Below are 19,178 nucleotides of genomic sequence, written 5' to 3' on the forward strand. Positions count from 1 at the left end.
CAGAGGAACAGCTGGAGCCTGTTTCCTCCCAGAGGAAATAAAAGAGGAGCGAAAGGGGAATGGAGTTTGCAGGAGTCAATAGTTTGCTTAATTGGTTCACAGTCAATGAATAAAAGAGTTTTTTGTCGGGACAAGGAGTTTGCTTCATGCTCTTGGGAAGCCTCGCTCAGAACAGTACCGGGGTTTGGAGGCAAGTCACAAGACACAAGACACACTGTGCAACCATGATACAGTGGAGGAATTTTTTTTTATTACCTGGAAATGTATTACTGCAAAATCCAACATTGGCTGCACAACTTTTTGGATGCCAGAGCATACAGTTTTTACTACTTGGGAACACAGGAGTGTCTCAGACGTTTTTTGCTGTTATCTGTATAAACACAAACAGTCTCAACACTCCGATACCAGGACACGACAGCAATCATTGAGAATCAAATTACATCCAAGGATTTCTCTGCACTTACAGTTAACCCCACAGTGTAGTAATCTATCTATGCATGAGATTAATATATATATTTATATACCTGTGTGTGTGTGTGTTTGTGTGTGTATGTGTATAGAGAGAGAGACAGAGAGAGAGAGAGAGAGCATGGAAAATTGAAAACTCTTGTTCCATTATGTATGAACATGTCAAGTCTTATAAATAAAACATCCAATGGAGAGTGAGAAGGGGGAAAGTTACCGTTTTCTAGTTTATATTTATACATAAAGGACTCTAATGGCAAAGATGGATGGAAAACAGCAAAGGAGCTTTTCCCCCCCTCCAAGCCTTGTGGGAAAAGGCTTGTGGCAGGACCCTCCCTCCCGTTGCTTTTCATACTGAAGTACACAGAGGACAGACAAGTCACATACATTGCGCAAAATTTACAAGAGATCAACTACCAGACTGATGACAACTGTACACATTGTGGAGAAACCATTTTTTTTTTCAAATTCTGGAACTTTTTAAGTTTGTTTTGTTTTTTCCCCATCGTGCTCTGCAGCCGTTACCCTTTTGTGGAAAGGATGAGGCCAACGATGAGGCCGTACAGCCCCAAGACTTCGGCAAAGATCAAGATCAGGATCATGCCCACAAACAACCTCGGCTGCTGCGCCGTCCCCCGGACGCCTGCGTCACCCACGATGCCAATGGCAAAGCCGGCGGCCAAACCGCTGAGGCCTACGCTCAGTCCAGCACCCAGCTGAAGGAAGCTCCTGGAAGGGAAGGGAAGACAAGTTGAAGGAGATGCTGGAAACAACCCGCTTCAATCAGGGAAGGCTGGCTGTTTTCTGGAGAAGAGGAAGACTCTTGACAGTTAGAACAATGAATCAGTGGAACAGCTGGCCTCCAGAAGTTGTGAATGCTCCATCACTGGAGGTCTTCAAGAAGAGTTTGGAAAGCCATTTGTCTGAAATGGTATAGGGTTTCCTGCAGGGGGTCAGACTAGAAGACCTCCAAGGTCCTTTCCAACTCATTCTATTCTATTCTATTCCTATTTCTACTCTACCTCTACTCCTCCAGCCCAGGATAATGGGTTATCCAGCATCTTCTTAATGACTTCTAGTGTTGGAGCATTCACAACTTCTGGAGGCAAGTTGTTCCCCTGATGAATTGTTCCCCTGATGAATTGTTCCGCCAGGAAATTTCTCCTTAGTTCTAGGTTGCTTCTCTCCTTGATTAATTTCCACCCATTGCTTCATGCCCTGACCTCAGGTGCTTTGGAGAATAGCTTGACTCCCTCTTCTTTGTGGCAACCCCTGAGATATTGGAAGACTGCTATCATGTCTCCCTGTGTCCTTTTCATCAAACTAGACATATCCACTTCCAGCCAAAAAAACAAAGGACCCAGCTCGAAACACCTTTTTCTAAAAGCTGGCTGCTTTCACCAAGACCAGCCTAAAAATCTGAAGTGTGGGCTCATGTTTACTCTCCTGTGACAATAAAATGCTGGTAATTAAGAGCATCTCACATCTACGCTAACTGTGCTCAGCAGAGCCCAGGGTACTAAATATATGCTGATACAGGGCTCCCAGTTATGAAGAATGACATGACAAGAAGAGGATTGACAGACTATTCAAAACCCCTTAAAGAGCAAAGAACAAACAAATCACGTTTCGGAGATGGCCACAGGAGGCCACATCTCATAAATGTTAAGGACTCTCTGCTGACTTGTATGTCGCTGTATTTAGCAATAGCAACACACTTAAGACTTATATACCGCTTCACAGACTCTCTAAGCAGTCTACAGTCTCTGGAACACCTCGAACAATTTCAGCAATTTCTCACTGTCAGAAAATTCCTCCTTATTTCCAGGTTGAATCTCTCCTGGATCAGTTTCCATCCATTATTCCTTGTCTGGCCTTCAGGTGCTTTGGAGAATAGCTTGAGCCTCTCCTCTCTGTGGCAGCCCCTCAAATATTGGAAGACTGCTCTCCTGTCTCCCCTGGTCCTTCTCTTCACTAGACTAGCCATGCCCAGTTCCTGTAGCAGTAGCAATAGTACTTAGACATATACCGCTTTACAGTGCTTTCCATCCTCTTAAGTGGTTTATAGAGTCAGTCTTCAGTAAAATGTTGTGGCAGGCAGGAAGGAAAAAAGGAAGGAGGGAGGGAGAGAGGAAAGGAAGGAAGGAAGGAAGGAAGAGCCCTTAGATTTATATACCACTTCACAGTGCTTTATAGACCTCTCTAAGCGGTTTACAGAGTCAGCCTCTTCCCCACAACAATCTGGGTCCTCGTTTTACTCACCTCAAAAGGATGGAAGGCTGAGTTAACCTTGAGCCTGGTGAGATTCAATCTGCCAAATTGCAGGCAGCTGGCAGGCAGCAGAAGTAGCCTGCAGTACCGCACTCCAACCACTACGCCACCACGGCTCTTACTTGGTAGTTCCGGCAAACTCATTGCCAATGCACTGCTACTTTGGATTTGCTTCTGGTACAACAGATGCAACTGTACCTGAACCAATGGACACAAATGGGCAGTTCCTGCAGTGCGTAGTAATGGTTTGTCAAAGAAGCCAACATCAGGCTTACAAAGAAAGTCATGAACTAACTTAACATGATGGTTTTGCATCTAAGGGAGGTGGGCGGTTGAAAAATGTGAAACGAATAAATATTGGGTGGGCTTCTGATGGACTCTCCCTGAGGCAGCAGGAATGGCAGTGACATATGGAGCTGTGGTGGCACAGTGGTTAGAAAGCGGGATTGCAGGCTAACTCTGCCAACTGCCAGCAGTTCAATTTTCACCGGCTCGAGATTGACTCAGCCTTCCAAGGTCGGTAAAATGAGAACCCCGATTGCTGGGATCAATAAGCTGACTCTGTAAACTGGTTAGAGAGGGCTGTAAAGTACTGTGAAGCACTATATAAGCCTACGTGCTACTGATATCTCATATTCAACAAGTTTTATATACCATTGGCCAAGTCTCATTTTTGTCATGAATAAAATGTTTTGTTCCTTCAAGTTCTTGGCAAGCTATTCTTAGCTTTCCTCTAAAGATGCTATCCAGTTTTGCACCCATGTTCTTTTTTCTTCTTCTCAACTTTTCTAATTCATCTTCGTTTTTCTAAGACTGGAAGGTAGAGTAAGCAATAGAGTTACTCCTGAACGGACAGACATGAGTGGGTTCCCCTTGTCAACTACAGCCTCTCATGAAAATTTAAAGCAGATTGTGTTTCAGCCCATTTTAAGCACACCTGGAAACTTCTGGGCATGTCTAACGTGGCAGGAGGAGGATTAGCTTACCAACATGTTTCAATTAAATACCTCTGAATAATTAAAAGCACTGCACTGGATATCAGTTATTTTGTTTTAAAGGAGTTTGCTTCATGAATGAAAGAAGCGAGGAAAGACACCAGAATAAGACTCAAGTCAAAAGTCAGTTCTGGAAATAAATTCAGGTTTTCATACCCCAAAAGGTGACTTTTTAGTGGGACGTACCCTTTGTTTGTCATCTTGCCCAATTTTAGGAACACAACGCCCAATGCTGTACTGGTAGTCCTCGACTTATAACCCCAATTGGGAGTAGAGAATTTCAGTTGCTAAAGGAAGGCGGTTAAGAGTTGCGCCCGATTTTACCACTTTTGCTAGGATTAATCCAGGGGTGTCCAAACTTGGGAACTTTAAGACTTGTGGACTTCAACTCCCAGAATTCCCCAGCCAGCTGGCTGGGGAATTCTGGGAGTTGAAGTCCACAAGTCTTAAAGTTCCCAAGTTTGGACACCCCTGGATTAAGCAAATCATTGCAATCGTTAAGCGAATCTGGTTTCCCCCCCACTGATCCATGCTGATCGGAAGCTGCCTGAAAAGGTCACAAACGGGGATCACGTGACCCCGGGACATTGCAACCATCGTAAATACATGCTGGTTGCCAAGCACCCAAGGTTGATCACATGCCTGTGGGGAGGATGGCAGCCATCATACGTGTGAGGACCGATCAAAGGTCCCTTTTTTCGTGGCTTGGGAGAGTTGCTAAACGAATCTCCCCTGGATGGTTGGCTCATTATGGCCTTTTGAACAATGTGCAAACTGTCCACTGCAAGTGGTCGGCAGGGCTAGGACAATTAGAAGTGTAATTTACACTGATTTAAAAAAAAAAACCCTCTACAGAGATACAACTCAAATCATAGATCTTTTATCAAACACTGGAGCACTGGCAACGATTCTAAGCTCCGCCTATTTCTGTTCCATTTTTTAAAAAAATATATTTATGGATATCAACTTCCTAAAGAAATAACGCTAATATAAATAATAAATGCGTAAATAACTAAATAAACTTTGTGTACTGCAGACTTTATCAACTTTGGCAACTATTAAGTCATGTGGACTTCAATTCCCAGAATTCCCCAGCTGGCCAAAGCAAAACTGGCTGGGCGAATTCTGGGAGTTGGGAGTCCGCATGACTTAAAACGTTGCCAGGGTTATGAAACGCCTGGTGTACAGCATTCATTTCCCCTAAAAGCTGCTCCTCTGCTGGCTGGCAAAAAAATAATAATCAAAGGCCTGAGGAATGTTGATTCTGCACCCTGTTCCTTCCCAGTGTGTAGCTTCCGGTCAGCATTTCCCTTCTCGTGGAGCAGAGAATGGAACACACGTTGGATGCTTTCCACCGAGTGTCAGATCTTTGAGCCCGCAAGGGACCTCCTGCAGCCCTGCCTTCGCCCAGAAACTTACTTGAATAGCGACATGTCATACGCCACAGAGCTGGAAATCAGGACCGCCACGACCAAGCCGTAGATTGCTATGATACCCGCCATGACCACAGGGATGATGGACTTCATGATCAGCTCTGGCCTCATGACCGACATGGCCGCTATCCCCGTGCCGCTCTTCGCTGTGCCGTAGGCGGCGCCCAAGGCTGCAAGAGAGAAAAGGAACAGGTGAGTCTTACCAAAGGCCCAACATGTCATGCAAGGTACAGACTAAGCCTCTAATCCCTAAGGCAGGGGGGTTAGCTCTGGAGTCCCATGTGGCTCTTTCATCCCTCTGCTGCGGCTCCACAATTGATAGCAAGGTGAGAAGGATTTTGTCACACAGGGAGGCAAAGCTGGGAAATATATATTTTTTCTTGATCCTGGGGAATGTTAGGAATTTCCTTGATATTAAATATATATTTTACACAACACTTAGACCCCAATTTTGCCATTTCCAAAAGCAAGGAACATATTGCTATACTTTTTATAAATCCTGGTCGGGGCTGCAAAAATGATCCTCCCTTTGCTTCATTCACTGAGAAACAGCATAATTTTGAAATACCACAAGGGCATTTTGCTTGTAAGCACGCCAGGACTACAATGTGCAAAACCCTAGGTTCATAGGACTGTACAATGGCCACCCTCCTAAATTAAAGGTAAAGGTTCCCCACGCACATATGTGCCAGTCGTTCCCGACTCTAGGGGGCGGTGCTCATCTCCGTTTCAAAGCCAAAGAGTCAGAGCTGTCCGAAGACGTCTCCGGGGTCATGTGGCCAGCATGACTCAATGCCCGAAGGTGCGCGGGACGCTGTTACCTTCCCACCAAAGGTGGTTCCCATTTTTCTACATGCTTTCAAACTGCTAGGTTGGCAGAAGCTGGAACAAGTAACGGGAGCTCATTCCGTTATGCGGCGCTAGGGATTTGAACCACTGAACTGCCGACTTTTCTGATTGGAAAGCTCAGCATCTTAGCCACTGCTTAGGAGTGACTTAGCCTTTGACCCTCCTAAATTAGGCATAAGTTATTGTTCTCCATTATTTTTTTGGGGGGGGGAAGAAAGGAGCAAAAGGGGGGGGGCAAAGGGTCCTGCCTGAGTTCCTTGACTCTTGTTCACTCTCTTAGTACCCTAACTAACTATGCTGCAGATTCTCCGCAGGTGAGGCTGTGTGCTACAGAAAACTGGACTGAAAGCAGGGACATAAAAAAAATTGCTAAAGGCAACAGGATTCTATTCATGCTTCTTTTCTAGAAATTTAACAGTCTGTTATCTTCTGCTCTGCTGTGTAAACAGTCCCAGAACAGACCAAAGTCCTCACAGCTGAAAGTTCTCTGCAGCAAAGTTTTGAGACCATTAGCTTATCTGTGGTTCAGCTTTTATTAATATCTCTAGTCCTTGACTTAGCCACGAATATGTTTACACCTTCCTAGGACAATCCTATTCCTAGGATACCCTTTGTAAAATTGAAGCCCCGTCAGAAAAGGCAAACTTTTAAGCAAAATTGTATTTAACGCAACTGTTCTGGGAAAAAACAGAATCAGAAATGACTGTGCGGTTGTTGTTGTTTTTTGGGGGAGAGAGAGTCTGTGTTTGCAGCCTGGCTCACTGGTCAAGGTGATGTTTCATTTCTGCTTTCACATACTAAAAAAGCATTTAAGTACAAAGACGTGCCAATACCAAATGCTGCTTCGCCTCTATTGTTTTCCCGATACGTCCATGCTACAATGCCCCAAACCAATCTGACGGTTTCAATTCTTGAAGCTGCAGTGCCAACATGGGTAGAGGCTGTGCGCTCATACTTGCTAGGCACGGTTCTAAAGACAGGACTGATTGTCCACTGCCTTTCGTTTTCAAAGCCTGGTAGGTTTCAGATCCTGTCCGTCCTGCGACGCTCCAGCTCAGTGGTGGTCGCGCAGGCACTGTACACTGCACGTGCGCGCGCAAATGCCCCATTTAGCTCAAATAGAGATAAGTAACAAGGGCAGGCAGGAGGGCCCTCCAAAGTACCATTCCGGTGGCCGCTGCTCCCAGCTGCTACCTGTACGGGGAACATACCACCTGGAACCCACCACTGCTGCAGGCCACCTTAAGCCCTATCACCTGATACTAGAGGATTCATCAACAAGCTAGTTAGGTGTTCGTACCTGTTTGCCCAGCAAAACCAGGTGACCAACACTTGCCAAACCAGTTCTTTCTTGGCTATGTAGTTGCTCGGATAAATCATATGTAATTGCTACAGGCAGGTCCATGTCTACAAGAGATACTAGACAATTGAGACGGTCTTCTTGTTACTATGAGCATCAAGTGGAGCTCAACCCATACACTTTTTTTTTATTCCGAATGGAAAGCAAGAATTACATTTCCAGCTTAATTGCACCTGTATTTGTTTTCATAGAAGGCCAAGTAGGCACAAATAATTGTGATCATTCCTTTCTGAGCAACTATCACGGGGGCATTCATCTGTTGATGCCTTGTCTCGATAAATGCCAAGTGAATAGTTGTGGATCAAGGGATTAAAATTGATCACTTTAATCCGATGGGAGACTTCCAAGAAAATCTCCTGTATCCATATTTCACAAGCACCCTAGAATACTTTAAAGGGTGGCAGGGATCAGTTTTCATTTCCTAGGAATGACTCTTGGGGAGACATAACATCCTCAAGTATTCCTCCAAATAAGAATGGCACTAGAAGTTGGCACTGCCAGTTTACATTCCCTTCTTTTTCTATAGGCACTGCAGGAAAAACATTGAGATAATTGAGATCTAACCTCACTGGTATTCATTACAGCCAGCTTATAAGACAGTGGTTCTCAATCAGTGGGTCGGGACCCCTTTGGGGGTCGAACAACCCTTTCACAGGGGTCGCCTAAGACCATCGGAAAACACGTATTTTCAATGGTCTGAGGAACCGAGACACCAATGTTATGGTTGGGGGTCATCACAACATGAGCAACTGTATTAAAGGGTCGCGGCATTGGGAAGGTTGAGAACCACAGTTATAAGAGATAAAATATGTCTTAACCCTAACTCAAACAGGTAGCTTACTTGCATCTAATTCAAAAACTAAAAACTCGTCTCTAGATATCAACTAGAAAAAAGAACAAGTGAAGTCCAAGGCATTTGATATATAGCACATATGAGCATTTAAGTCCCAATGAAGCTTGCAAATTCTTGCATAACTGTAGTGAAAACGTTAACAGCTTCTCTTCACATAACCTGATTTTAGATCTTATCACAGTTTGACAACATTGTTAAAATCCTAATCTTCCCCTTGATGCATTGTATTTGGTGAAACAATCATTTTTGTTTCTTTAGCCAATCAGATTTGGTGGATTACATTGGGAGCAACACAAAAAGTGATTTTTTTTTTAAAAAAGGTATCTTGAGGTCCAGAGACCCACTTTTAATAATAATAATAATAATAATAATTTGGATTTATTAGCCGCTCCCTTTCCAAGTAGGACTCGGGGCGGCGTACAATGGAGCATAAAACATAAAAGATATATAACAGCACATAAACATACATAAATACAAAACACACATACACGCATACACGGAGGAGGTAACAAATTTCATCATTTAGACAGTTAAAAATCAGCATTAAAATACCCCAAATTGTAAAAACCCAATATGCAATTAAGAATTAATATTTAAAGACAATTTAAAAAAACAGTTAGGAGGAATAAAAGAAATTACGATTGAGCCAGGCCAGATAATTGAAAGAGGTGGGTCTTCAGCTGTACACGGAAGGAGCGGAGATCGGAAGTAATCCTGATGTCTCCTCAAAAGTTAAGGTCTCCTCAAAAGTTTTAGGGTACCTGATAAGATTTTGCTTTTTTGTGAATAAAATGTTATTCCATATCAAATTCACATTGCTGTTAACAGAGTGGCCAAGCCCTCTTTAAGCACGAGGAACTTACCCTCCAGCCTACCAACTAGTGATATTTAAAATCTTCAGTGTTATTGAAAGTCATTCATCTGAATGGTTAGATTATCTGCTATGATAGATGGACCCCATATTCAGCTGTCAGGCAAGGCTTGCCCTGGTAGGGCAAGGCTTGTGCCTTTTTGTTTTTCCTGTTTGCCCGGCCGAAGTCCTCACCGAGTGACCCTGGTTTCACTCAAGTGGCCTGGGCAGCGTGCTGCCCCAGAGGGCTTATGGCAGGCCTCCTAACCCACCAGGGGGGTTGTTCCTTCCAATAGGAGGCTGATCAATGCGGCAGGGAGGCAATTTTTGGATTTCTTGGTCCTTTTTTCCCTTTTTTTCTTCAATTTGCAGGAGAACTAGGATGGCCAACCGTCCTTGAGTGGACTGAGTCGATAACTGGGCAGTACCTGTTGACCAGGGGCGTGGCCCAAAGAGCTTACCTGACTCAGTCCAATCAACGAGAGGACAAGGTCAACCCATCCTGTCCTGGATACTCCCCCCCCCACTATGGAGAAGGAGTAGCTTTATATGCATTTCTTAAATGATAGGACAACTGTTTGTTGAGCACCCTCAATAAAGGCCAATTGTAGCAACTAGTCAAAGATATGTCAAAGACTAGCTGCACTTCAAGTATTCACTTGACAAATATAGGAAACTTAAGAGCACAACTTAATTTCGACTTCCCAATTTCAGATGCAAAGCAGCACTGATTAAGCTGCCTAAACAGCACCTGTCAGCTTTGTGGTCTGCTAAATAATATATACAAAAAATACATAGGGAAGAGGGGGGGGGGGGAAGAATTCCTGTTGATGAATTGATAAGAGGGAAAAATTAGTTTTGGAGGTTGATCGAGACTCATAACCTACAACGCTTTCGAATCATTCCGGAAAACTCTTTTGCCAAGCTCCAGAAAGCTACAATCTGACTGAGGGGCCACAGTTTCACACAAAAGGGCAAGGTTCTCAAATCTTTGCGTCAAGTCACTAGAGAGTATACTTCACAAGTGATATTCCAGCAGAGATCACGTTTGTGCTACTGGTGAAGCTTTCTCAGGCTACCTGAAGAAATGAGTATCTCCTGGTTGAGCAGGAGGGAAACAGCACCTTCAACAAGACTTAACATTAGACAGTATCAAAGGCAAGGTGGATAAAAATCTAAGGTTTCTTTTTTAATTAAAAAAATTAAAAAATGAGTTTTTAAAAATTTTAAACGGATTTCTTCTTATTTTTTATCAAATTTTACCCACCTCGGAAGGAGGAAGGCTGAATCAACCTTGAGCCAGTGAGATTTGAACTGCCAAACTGCAGCTAGCAGTCAGCTGAAGTAGCCTGCAGTACCCCTCTCTAACCACTGCGCCACCTCGGCTCATTATTATCGTACTATGATACGCAGAGTATTAAGAAACAATACCATTAGATTACCACTTACTGCTCTTTATTAATGCTTTTTGATCCCTTATGTAGCATCTTTTTAAACCAAGTACCATTCTATTATTAAAAAATGCCTCCAGGACTAATAAATCTGAGATAGGAAAACGTTAAATTCGGTAAATAAATACTTGCAAGTGGTCAAAAGTTTCTGTGGACTCCATGCTTCAACATATTAACACAACTCTCCCTCTGAACTCCGTGTGAACGCTCAAACAGAAAAGCGGTGACTATTTATAGACAGTGATAGACAGTGAGAACAATTAATCAGTAGAACAACTTGCCTCCAGAAATTGTGAATGCCCCAACACTGGAAGTCTTTAAGAAGATGTTGGATAGCCATTTGTCTGAAACGGTATAGGGTTTCCTGCCTAGGCAGAGGGTTGGACTAGAAGACCTCCAAGGTCCCTTCCAACTCTGCTATTGTATTGTGATCAGCTTCATATAGCATGTTAAGCCATGCTTGTTTAAACATGTTTCTTGAGCATTATTCCTAAATATCTGTCTGAAAGGAAGTCTTTATTGAATTCCCCCCCCCCCTTGAGCCTCCTCCCTTCATAGGAGTGCGCATCTGAGAAAAGGCAATTCAAACCACAGAGGCCATCTTTATCTCCTCAAATACAGATTTCCTGCACTTTATGATTGTACTCCACCCAGACGGTCCACAATGCTAAGTAGAATTGCAGGCTGTTGGGGGAGGGGGCTTAACACCCAACCCATATTTCCAGGAATAGGGTTATTTTTTTTTTTGCTTCTTGTAGGACTATATTAAATATTCTTTTTCATCACATATACAATTTAAAATAGGGATGCGGTAGCTCAGTGGCTAAGACGCTGAGCTTGCTGATCAGAAAAGATTGGCAGTTCGGAGGCTCGTAACGGAGTGAGCTCCCGTTACTTGTCCCAGCTTCTGCCAGCCTAGCTGTTCGAAAACATGTAAGAAATGCAAGTAGAAAAATAGGAACCACCTTTGGTGGGAAGGTAACAGTGTTCCGTGCGCCTTCGGCATTTAGTCATGCCGGCCACATGACCACGGAGACGTCTTCAGACAGCGCTGGCTCTTCGGCTTTGAAACGGAGATGAGCACCGCCCCCTAGAGTCGGTAACGACTAGCACACATGTGTGATGGGAACCTTTACCTTATACAATTTAAGACACGTACAGAAAGGGCACTAATAAATCACAAAACTCTCCAGACTGGACGTCTTGGATGAGCCCAGTTTCGAAAGCAGAAAAACAAGCCACCATACTAACTGACATATGATTCCAGGGCATATGAATTATCCCAGGCACATGTTCTTGCCAAACTGCCTTTCGGTACAGAAAAAGTCACTTTAATCGCACCTGCTAAAACCGATGACACAATCACTATTTTGTGATAGAGATGACAATTCTGATACCTGCCCTAAAATAAGCAAATTGCAATTAAAGGACCAATTTCAAAAGCACTCTTCTTCATATGAGATGGACCCACCAAATCTTGGCTCCCAATTCCCCCACCCCCTTTGCCAATGTTGTATTCTACATACCTTTATTGTCATAAATCATGGTTTATCAACCAACATGCTTGGTTTCGTACAAACAAAGGTGAAACCAAACGCGCCATCTTTGGCTTATCGGAGGGGGTGTTCAAACTTGCTGACTTTTTAAGATTTGTAACTTCCAAAGTCTTAAAGTTGCCAAGTTTGGAGACACCCCCCCCCCCAATTACTCAGCATGATATGTTAACGTCAACCGTCATGCCATTTCAAGAACCATAAGTAGCGGAAGATGATGGGGATTTGGGGCTATTTTATTCCTTGGAAAATTTGTCACCATTTCCTTCTTGTGATGAGAAACATTTTAGTTAGCCATGTTGCAAGGAAAAATATTTAAATTACTCCGTGGCATTTGACCATCCCTGCTATAAATTTAATGAGGGGGGGGGAAATATCACAATATCCCTTGAGGCTGGAGATCAATTTTGATTGTTGATGGCCTGAAGGTCATCAGTGAAGCAGTGAGCTCTCACAAAATGAGCCAGAGGTGACTAGAATGGTTTCTATGAGATGTTTACTATCATCAAAAATTAGTGTGTATAGGACCAAGATGAGGGTGTTTATACAACAGGAACTCTGCCTCCAGACTGCTTGCACCTGATAGCAGCAAACTAGGCTTCAATGAGTCATTAAAATCTGTAATAGACCATCGTCTTTCTCTTCCTTATGGCCCTCCAAGGTAAAACTCAATGCCATCCCTATCTACCTTATATTCACATCTCAAGATTCTCCTATCGGGATGCTTGCCACAAGCGGATTAACTTGGGTGAAGTGATTAGCAAGATGAGCATCCAGTACTTCCAAGTATTAAGAGTTGCCCAACACAACTCAGTAGATACAACAGACAGCCCTCGACTTAACAACAGTTCGTTTAGTGACTGTTCAAATTTACGCTGGGAAAAAAGTGACGCATGACCTTCTTCACGCTTACGACCGTTGCAGCATCCTCCTGGTCAAAATGTGGACACTTGGCAATTGGCTCATATTTATGCCAGTTGCAGTGTCCTGGGGTCATGTGATGACCTTTTGCGACCTTCTGACAAGCAGATTCAATGGGGAGGAGCCAGATTCACTTAACAACTGTGTTACTAACTTAACTGCAGCGATTCGCTTAAGATGCGTGACAGGAAAGGTTGTTTTTTAAAAAAAAGGCAAAATTCACTCAACAACTAACCTGCTGAACAGAAACCTTTGGCTCAATTGTGACCGTAAGTCAAGGACTAGCTTATGCTCCATTGTGCATTGTATTATATGCATACAATTTATCTCCTTAAGAGTCCCACCTTCCGCTACAGTAAAATAAATAATTAAAAAAGTATTTAGCATTTCTGCACTGGGGATTTTCTGAGGGTGGAGAGGCAGCACCAGAGCCGCGTAGTGGACAGATGTTCTAAGTCTTTAGAAATGGTATCAGTATGAATAGCTTGTGCCCTTGGGGCAGGGCCAATGGTTTCAGTTCAAGGATGCAAGCTGCTGTTATCAACTCATTAATGATAATCCATAAACTGCATAAGTCAACCTGATGTTTTACTGCTTTGCAAATTATTTCCGTTAACTATTAAAGTCCCATGGAAAAGGAAAAAGAGCTTAAGGAAGTTGCATGGCATTAATAGCATAAAGCTTGCTCTTTTTTTTATCCTTGGCTCATTTCTTTTTTTTCAATTGCTACAAGGAAATCAATTAAGGTGGTAAAAACAGCCGGGACAGACAAAAGATGGGGTGGTTTGAATGGGGGCAGCTCCAGTTCTCATTTCCATCCAGTCACAATGAACACCGGGAGGCCTTAAGGCTATCCACTCTCACAACTAATTCATCCTCAAAACACCCCTACAGAGGAAAGAGAAATTTAAAAAAAATGATATTCAAGGATGATTCAAATGCACGTTAAGCCTTGCAGGGAAACATTCTCCCAAGAAGTTATCAATTGAATTTTATCTAAAAAATGTAACCAAAAAAAAAAAAAAAAGCAAAGGCACAAGTTAGGCACAATTTGTATAATACCCTAGGAATCAAAATGAAAGTTCAATTAAATCTCAGAGGCAAATATATTTCAGAAGCCTTCCATGTTTGTAAATACAATTTGTTTTAAGGGAGCCGTTTGAATTGTGTATTAACAATACTGACAAACTGGCATAATGTGGTTTGAGCTTTGCACAGTACTGTAGATCAACCCAGCCAATTCTAGTTTAATAAAGGTTAAACTGGCTTAGCAGGGTAGGTGAATCAGCCACCGAGGAGGTTTCTTTATCTGAAGCAATAATTTAATGTCCACCAATCCCAGTGTTATAACACAGCAGACTATTGTCATGTTATCCCAACCCATCTGGAGGAGGAGAAGACCAGAAAGGCGTACTGTAGTCAGGCTTCAGAGAAAGTTGCAGGTTGTGTGCCATCAGTGGCAACATTCCCACCATCCTAAAAAGATACGGTTCAAAGACGTGGCTCCATGTTCTAATTCTGGATGAGCCCCCGTTCTGTACAGTGAAGTGAGCGTGAAAGATAGAACCGAGGTTGCAACATTAAGGCCACTGGTTTCATTTTATCAGTCATTTAGGACTCTTTTATTTCTTCAAGCAGCCACAAAAATCCAGACTGAATTTCACAGTATTCTTCCAATATCTGAAAGCTTCAGTCACAGACAATTCTTACGGAGTGGAATAGCTCTGGCGACTATCAGTTCTGAGAAGCCAGCACTCAGCAGATAAGCTCACAATAAAGGAAGGAGATACTGATAGGCAAAACCCCTCTTTTGCAGCTCCTCCTTAATTTGGAAACCAGTTTTCTCGGCCCCATTGAAATCTGCCAGCCTTCCCAAGATCCCAGAAAGCCAGGCGAGCTGCACGGGGTCACGGGTGCATTGCAAGCTTAGCTGAATTCATGAATGGGGGGAAAGCAGCAGAGGCTTCTAAACATCGCTTTCTCCCCCCCCCCCCCCCGGTCACATGGCTGGTCAGGGTTCCTCCATCAGCTGGTGTTATGACATCACTCCCATTCCCCCTCCCCCTCCCCATCGCCTTTTCCCAAAGAAGCCTATCTCCTTTTCTTCCATCTCCCCCTTCCCCTCGTCAAATTCCCTGGAGGACCCTTCTCAAAATACCTCTTCCCTCCATCCCCCCACCCCCCCCAGAAGGCTGGCATGTAAAGAGAAGCAAGCAGGGCTGATCTGGCTCCAGCCAGACTGGGGTCCCACCCTTCACCTGGGCAGGAACATCTCTGCAGCCACTTGAGGCCAGCCGGCTGCTTAAATCTTTTTTTTTTTTGATTGGGGGGGAGGGGGGAGATAAAGAAGAGAGAAGCTGGAGCAAAAGACAAGATCACTTCCTCTTTTTTTTTACACTGGAGAAAAAAAAGCAGGCAGATGTCACACAGCGGCACTGGGGGAAAAGCTTCTTTAAAAAGAGATCAAACATTAAAGGGTATCCATACCCTCCAAGCCACCCAAATTCCCCCGGGGTGGTGGTGGTGGTGGGAGACGGGACCTGCCTGTCCTTTCCTCTCCCCGCAGGAAGGGGGTAGGGGGCTTCCAAAGCCAGGGTGGGAGAGGAATCTACTGGGTCCTTCCAAGCAGGGTGGGGCTTCCCAAGCAGCAGCAGCAGAGAGAGAAAAAGACGACATCGCCAAAAAGCCACCTTGCCCTTCCCAATGCGCCACAGCCACCAGGAACAGCGGGGATGGCATTTCCCACAATGGCACACCAGACTCTTGCTTTTGTTTTTTTTGGGGGGGGGGAGGGGGGAAGAGAAAGGGATTCTCTTTTTTTTAAAAAAGATCAAAGCAGCCTGGAGGGGGGGGGGGAGATGCCGGACTCCATCTCCCATCCTCTCCAGCCTGGCAGGCTGCCACCCTCCCAAAAAAGGCTTCGCTTAAGCTCACAACCCAGCATATTTCCCCCTCCATTGTTTTTTTTTTTAAAGACCAATATCTCTTCCCCCCCCCCCCCGCGACCCCATGCCCTTCTTTTGGAGACCTTCCCCAATTCAAAGAGCTGGAAGAGGCCCCTCCTCATCACTCATAGAGAGCCCTTTGGAGACCCCTCCCCAATTCAGAGCTGGAAGCGCTCCCAATATAAACCCTTTTGGAGACCCTCCCCAATTCAAAGAGCCGGGAGAGGTCCCTCCTCATCACCCAGAGAGCCCTTTGGAGACCCCTCCCCAATTCAGAGGTAGAAGCGCTTCCCCCCCACCCATATAAAGCCTTTTGGAGACCCCTTCCCAATTCAGAGGTGGAAGTGCTCCCAATATAAACCCTTTTGGAGACCCTCCCCAATTCAAAGAGCTGGAAGAGGCCCCTCCTCATCACCCATATAAACCCTTTTGGAGACCCTCCCCAATTCAAAGAGCTGGAAGAGGCCCCTCCTCATCACCCATATAAACCCTTTTGGAGACCCTCCCCAACTCAGAGCTGGAAAGGCTTCCCCCCACCCATATAAACCCTTTTGGAGACCCCTCCCCAATTCAGAGGTGGAAGCGCTCACCCCATATAAACCCTTTTGGAGACCCCTCCCCAATTCAAAGAGCCGGAAGAGGCCCCTCCTCATCACTCATAGAGAGCCCTTTGGAGACCCCCTCCTCAATTCAGAGCTGGAAGCGCTTCCCCCCACCCATATAAACCCTTTTGGAGACCCCTCCCCAATTCAAAGAGCTGGAAGTGCCCCCCCCTCCTAGCAGGGTCGTACGAGGGCAAGGCATGGGAGATGAAGACGGAGAGGAGCAGGAGGGGGGGGCGACGGCCCCCATGGCAACAGCCCCCCCAAAACCGTTTCCCCCCCTCCCTTCCCCCCCGGGGTGCCTCACCGCTGAAGATCATGGCGGCCGAGGCGCCCATGACGGCGAAGAAGGGGGAGTACTCGGGTCCGGCCGGAGCAGACACCATGGCGGAGCCGGGTGAGGGGGGCGAGGAAGAGGACGGTGGTTGCTGCTGCTGCTGCTGAGGCGGCGGGGTCGGGCTGACGCTCCTCGGCTTCTACTCCGGCTCTTCTTCCGGCCTTCGCTGCGCCGCCCGGGGAAAGAGGCAAGATGGCGGGGCGGCGTCAGCGGCCTTGGGGCGGCGGTGTCGACACGACGGCGGTCCTGCGCGGACGGTTCACCGCTGCGCCCGCCGCTGCCTCTAAATACCCAGCCGCCGCAGAACAAAATGGCGGCGGGGCCTTGCGTCACGTGGCTCGCCACTGGCTCCGCCCCCTCGTCCTCCTCCTCACACGGCTTTTCCTTCTCTTCCGCTTCTCGGCTGGCTTTCTTTCTCCCCCCCCCCCATCAACATGGGATGTACCAAAATGAGGCGATGGGAGGGGGCGGGAAGAACACGTCTGTGGAAAACGGGGACAGCCGCTCTTGAAAGCTCAGGTGGCGGTTTCTCTACACTTATATATGATGTAAAGGAAGATTGGGATGTCGCGCCAGCGATGAAGTGTCGGAGGGAGCGCTCCTTGGGTTTCTCGGCTCCCCTTCGCTGGGATGTGGGTTGGTTTCGCCCCCGCTGTCAAGGCTGATCGGATCTAGGGCTTGAACGCCTTTGGGGATTTTTTCCCTCCCCCTCCCCTGATGAGCGTGATTCAGCGCTGATTAGCATAAGGGGCGGGGCCTGCGAGAGAAGGGCGGTCCTCTTTTTTCCCTGTTTTTTTTTTTTTTTGCAAAGCTTGGCTGGATAATCCGGATAGATCAATCAGGATTTGATCGGCAATAAATCAGGATTAGCATGTTATATGATCCGTTTCTCTTGGAGCAACTGCAAGGGGAAGGTTCTGCAAGCAAGATTCCTGGCATCCTGTTACCTTCCAGATGTTATATGGGTTTGCGCCCTCCAGCCTGAACATCTGGATTAGGGAAAGGCTGGATTAAAAAAATTAAACCCTTTTACTGTATCAGAAGCACAGGGTGGGATTAGATTTCATTAGATTTCCAAAATGAACAGTGCAACAAAATGTGCTCTGGCCTACCAGCGGTGTTGGCAGCAGATTCGGACAGTGGGAAGGTTGGGGAGGACTATGGGCCAGTCCTGGAGTCTGGGGAAGGCTCTGATGGCTCTGTGTCGGAGGCAGAGAGGGGGCCAGGGCTGTATGCCAGTTATCAGCTGCCTTCGGAGTCAGACATCAGTGAGGCAGAAGAACAGCTGGAGCCTGTTCCTAGTGTGCACATGCACAGAGTTGCCAGATGAAGGGAACAGCTAAAGAACAGGGGTCAACATGGGAGTAAGGCCACAGGTGGACAATGAATGGCCCCTCCCAGAGGAAATAAAAGGAGTGAAAGGGGAGTGGAGTTTGCAGGAGACAATTAGTTCGCTTAATTGGTTCGTGACTCTCTGAGACTCCTTGCAAAAGTTTTGCAGAGATCAGCCTGGCAGCTCTCCAAGCCAGATAAGGTCTGTGACTGTAAAGCCTCCCTCGAAAGACTTTGCTGGAGGTGAATGAGCGGAATTCACAGTCAATTCATAAAAGGGGTTTTTCTCGGGACAAAGAGTTTGCTTCATGCTCTCGGGAAGCCTAGATCAACAAAATGTGAGGCCCTAAAATACTTCCAGACAGGTTGCAATTCTACAGAAAACATCTTTAAATAAATAGAGCGTGTCAAAGAAGGTCCTTGATTTACAACTGTTTATTGGTGGTTTGAATTTATGGTGGCCTTGGAAAAAGTGACTTATGATCCACCCCACGATCAGGTGTTCGCAATTTGGCTGCTTGCAATCCAGTTGCATTTATGAAGGTTGTAATGTCTTGCAGTGGCTAATCACACTTTGCAATCTTCCCAGCTGACAAGCAACGTTCATTGGGGGAGTTGGATTCTGTCTGTCTGTCGTCTGTCTGTCTGTCTGTCTGTCTGTCTGTCTATCTATCTATCTATCTATCTATCTATCTATCTATCTATCTATCTATCTATCTATCTATCTATCTATCTAAATGGTTATGTGTGTGTATGTTCCAGCGTACAACCACACTTGGTACACAGGTGACTTATTCTCTGGAGACAAATACTGGTGGGGGGTAAGACACCCAATACCCCTCGGGGTGTGTGTTCTGTTAAGATGCAGCCTGTTGTGCCTTCAAGTGGCTTCTACTGTATTGCCCTAAAATGGCTTCTACTGTACAGCGCAGTGGAGTTGCCATGGTAACGGCTCCACAGT

General features: G+C 45.5%; 2 protein-coding genes across 2 annotated transcripts in view; one reads left to right on the forward strand and one right to left on the reverse strand.

Moving 5' to 3' along the window:
* LOC309398746 (lysosomal dipeptide transporter MFSD1-like) overlaps positions 1-19,178 on the forward strand; it is a 332,444-nt gene that overhangs the window by 268,824 nt on the left and 44,442 nt on the right. The window lies entirely within an intron of this gene.
* Positions 229-17,220, reverse strand: ATP6V0C (ATPase H+ transporting V0 subunit c). Its single transcript, XM_081965955.1, has 3 exons — positions 16,856-17,220; positions 5,151-5,334; positions 229-1,194 (listed from the first exon to the last, which is right to left on the reverse strand). The coding sequence occupies exons 1-3, from the start codon at positions 16,932-16,934 to the stop codon at positions 987-989; spliced, it is 471 nt and encodes a 156-aa protein (XP_081822081.1). The 5' UTR covers positions 16,935-17,220; the 3' UTR covers positions 229-986.

The sequence above is a fragment of the Natrix helvetica genome (assembly GCF_964273705.1).
Source record: "Natrix helvetica genome assembly, chromosome: 13".
Classification (NCBI taxonomy): Eukaryota; Metazoa; Chordata; class Lepidosauria; order Squamata; family Natricidae; genus Natrix; species Natrix helvetica.

Coding starts and splice junctions, on each gene's coding strand:
- ATP6V0C (XM_081965955.1), bottom strand. CDS start 16,934: ATGGTGTCTGCTCCGGCCGGACCCGAGTACTCCCCCTTCTTCGCCGTC. Junction 5,335..16,855: donor GGCCGCCATGATCTTCAGCG/GTGAGGCACCCC, acceptor TCTCTCTTGCAG/CCTTGGGCGCCGCCTACGGC. Junction 1,195..5,150: donor TATGACATGTCGCTATTCAA/GTAAGTTTCTGG, acceptor CTTCCCTTCCAG/GAGCTTCCTTCAGCTGGGTG.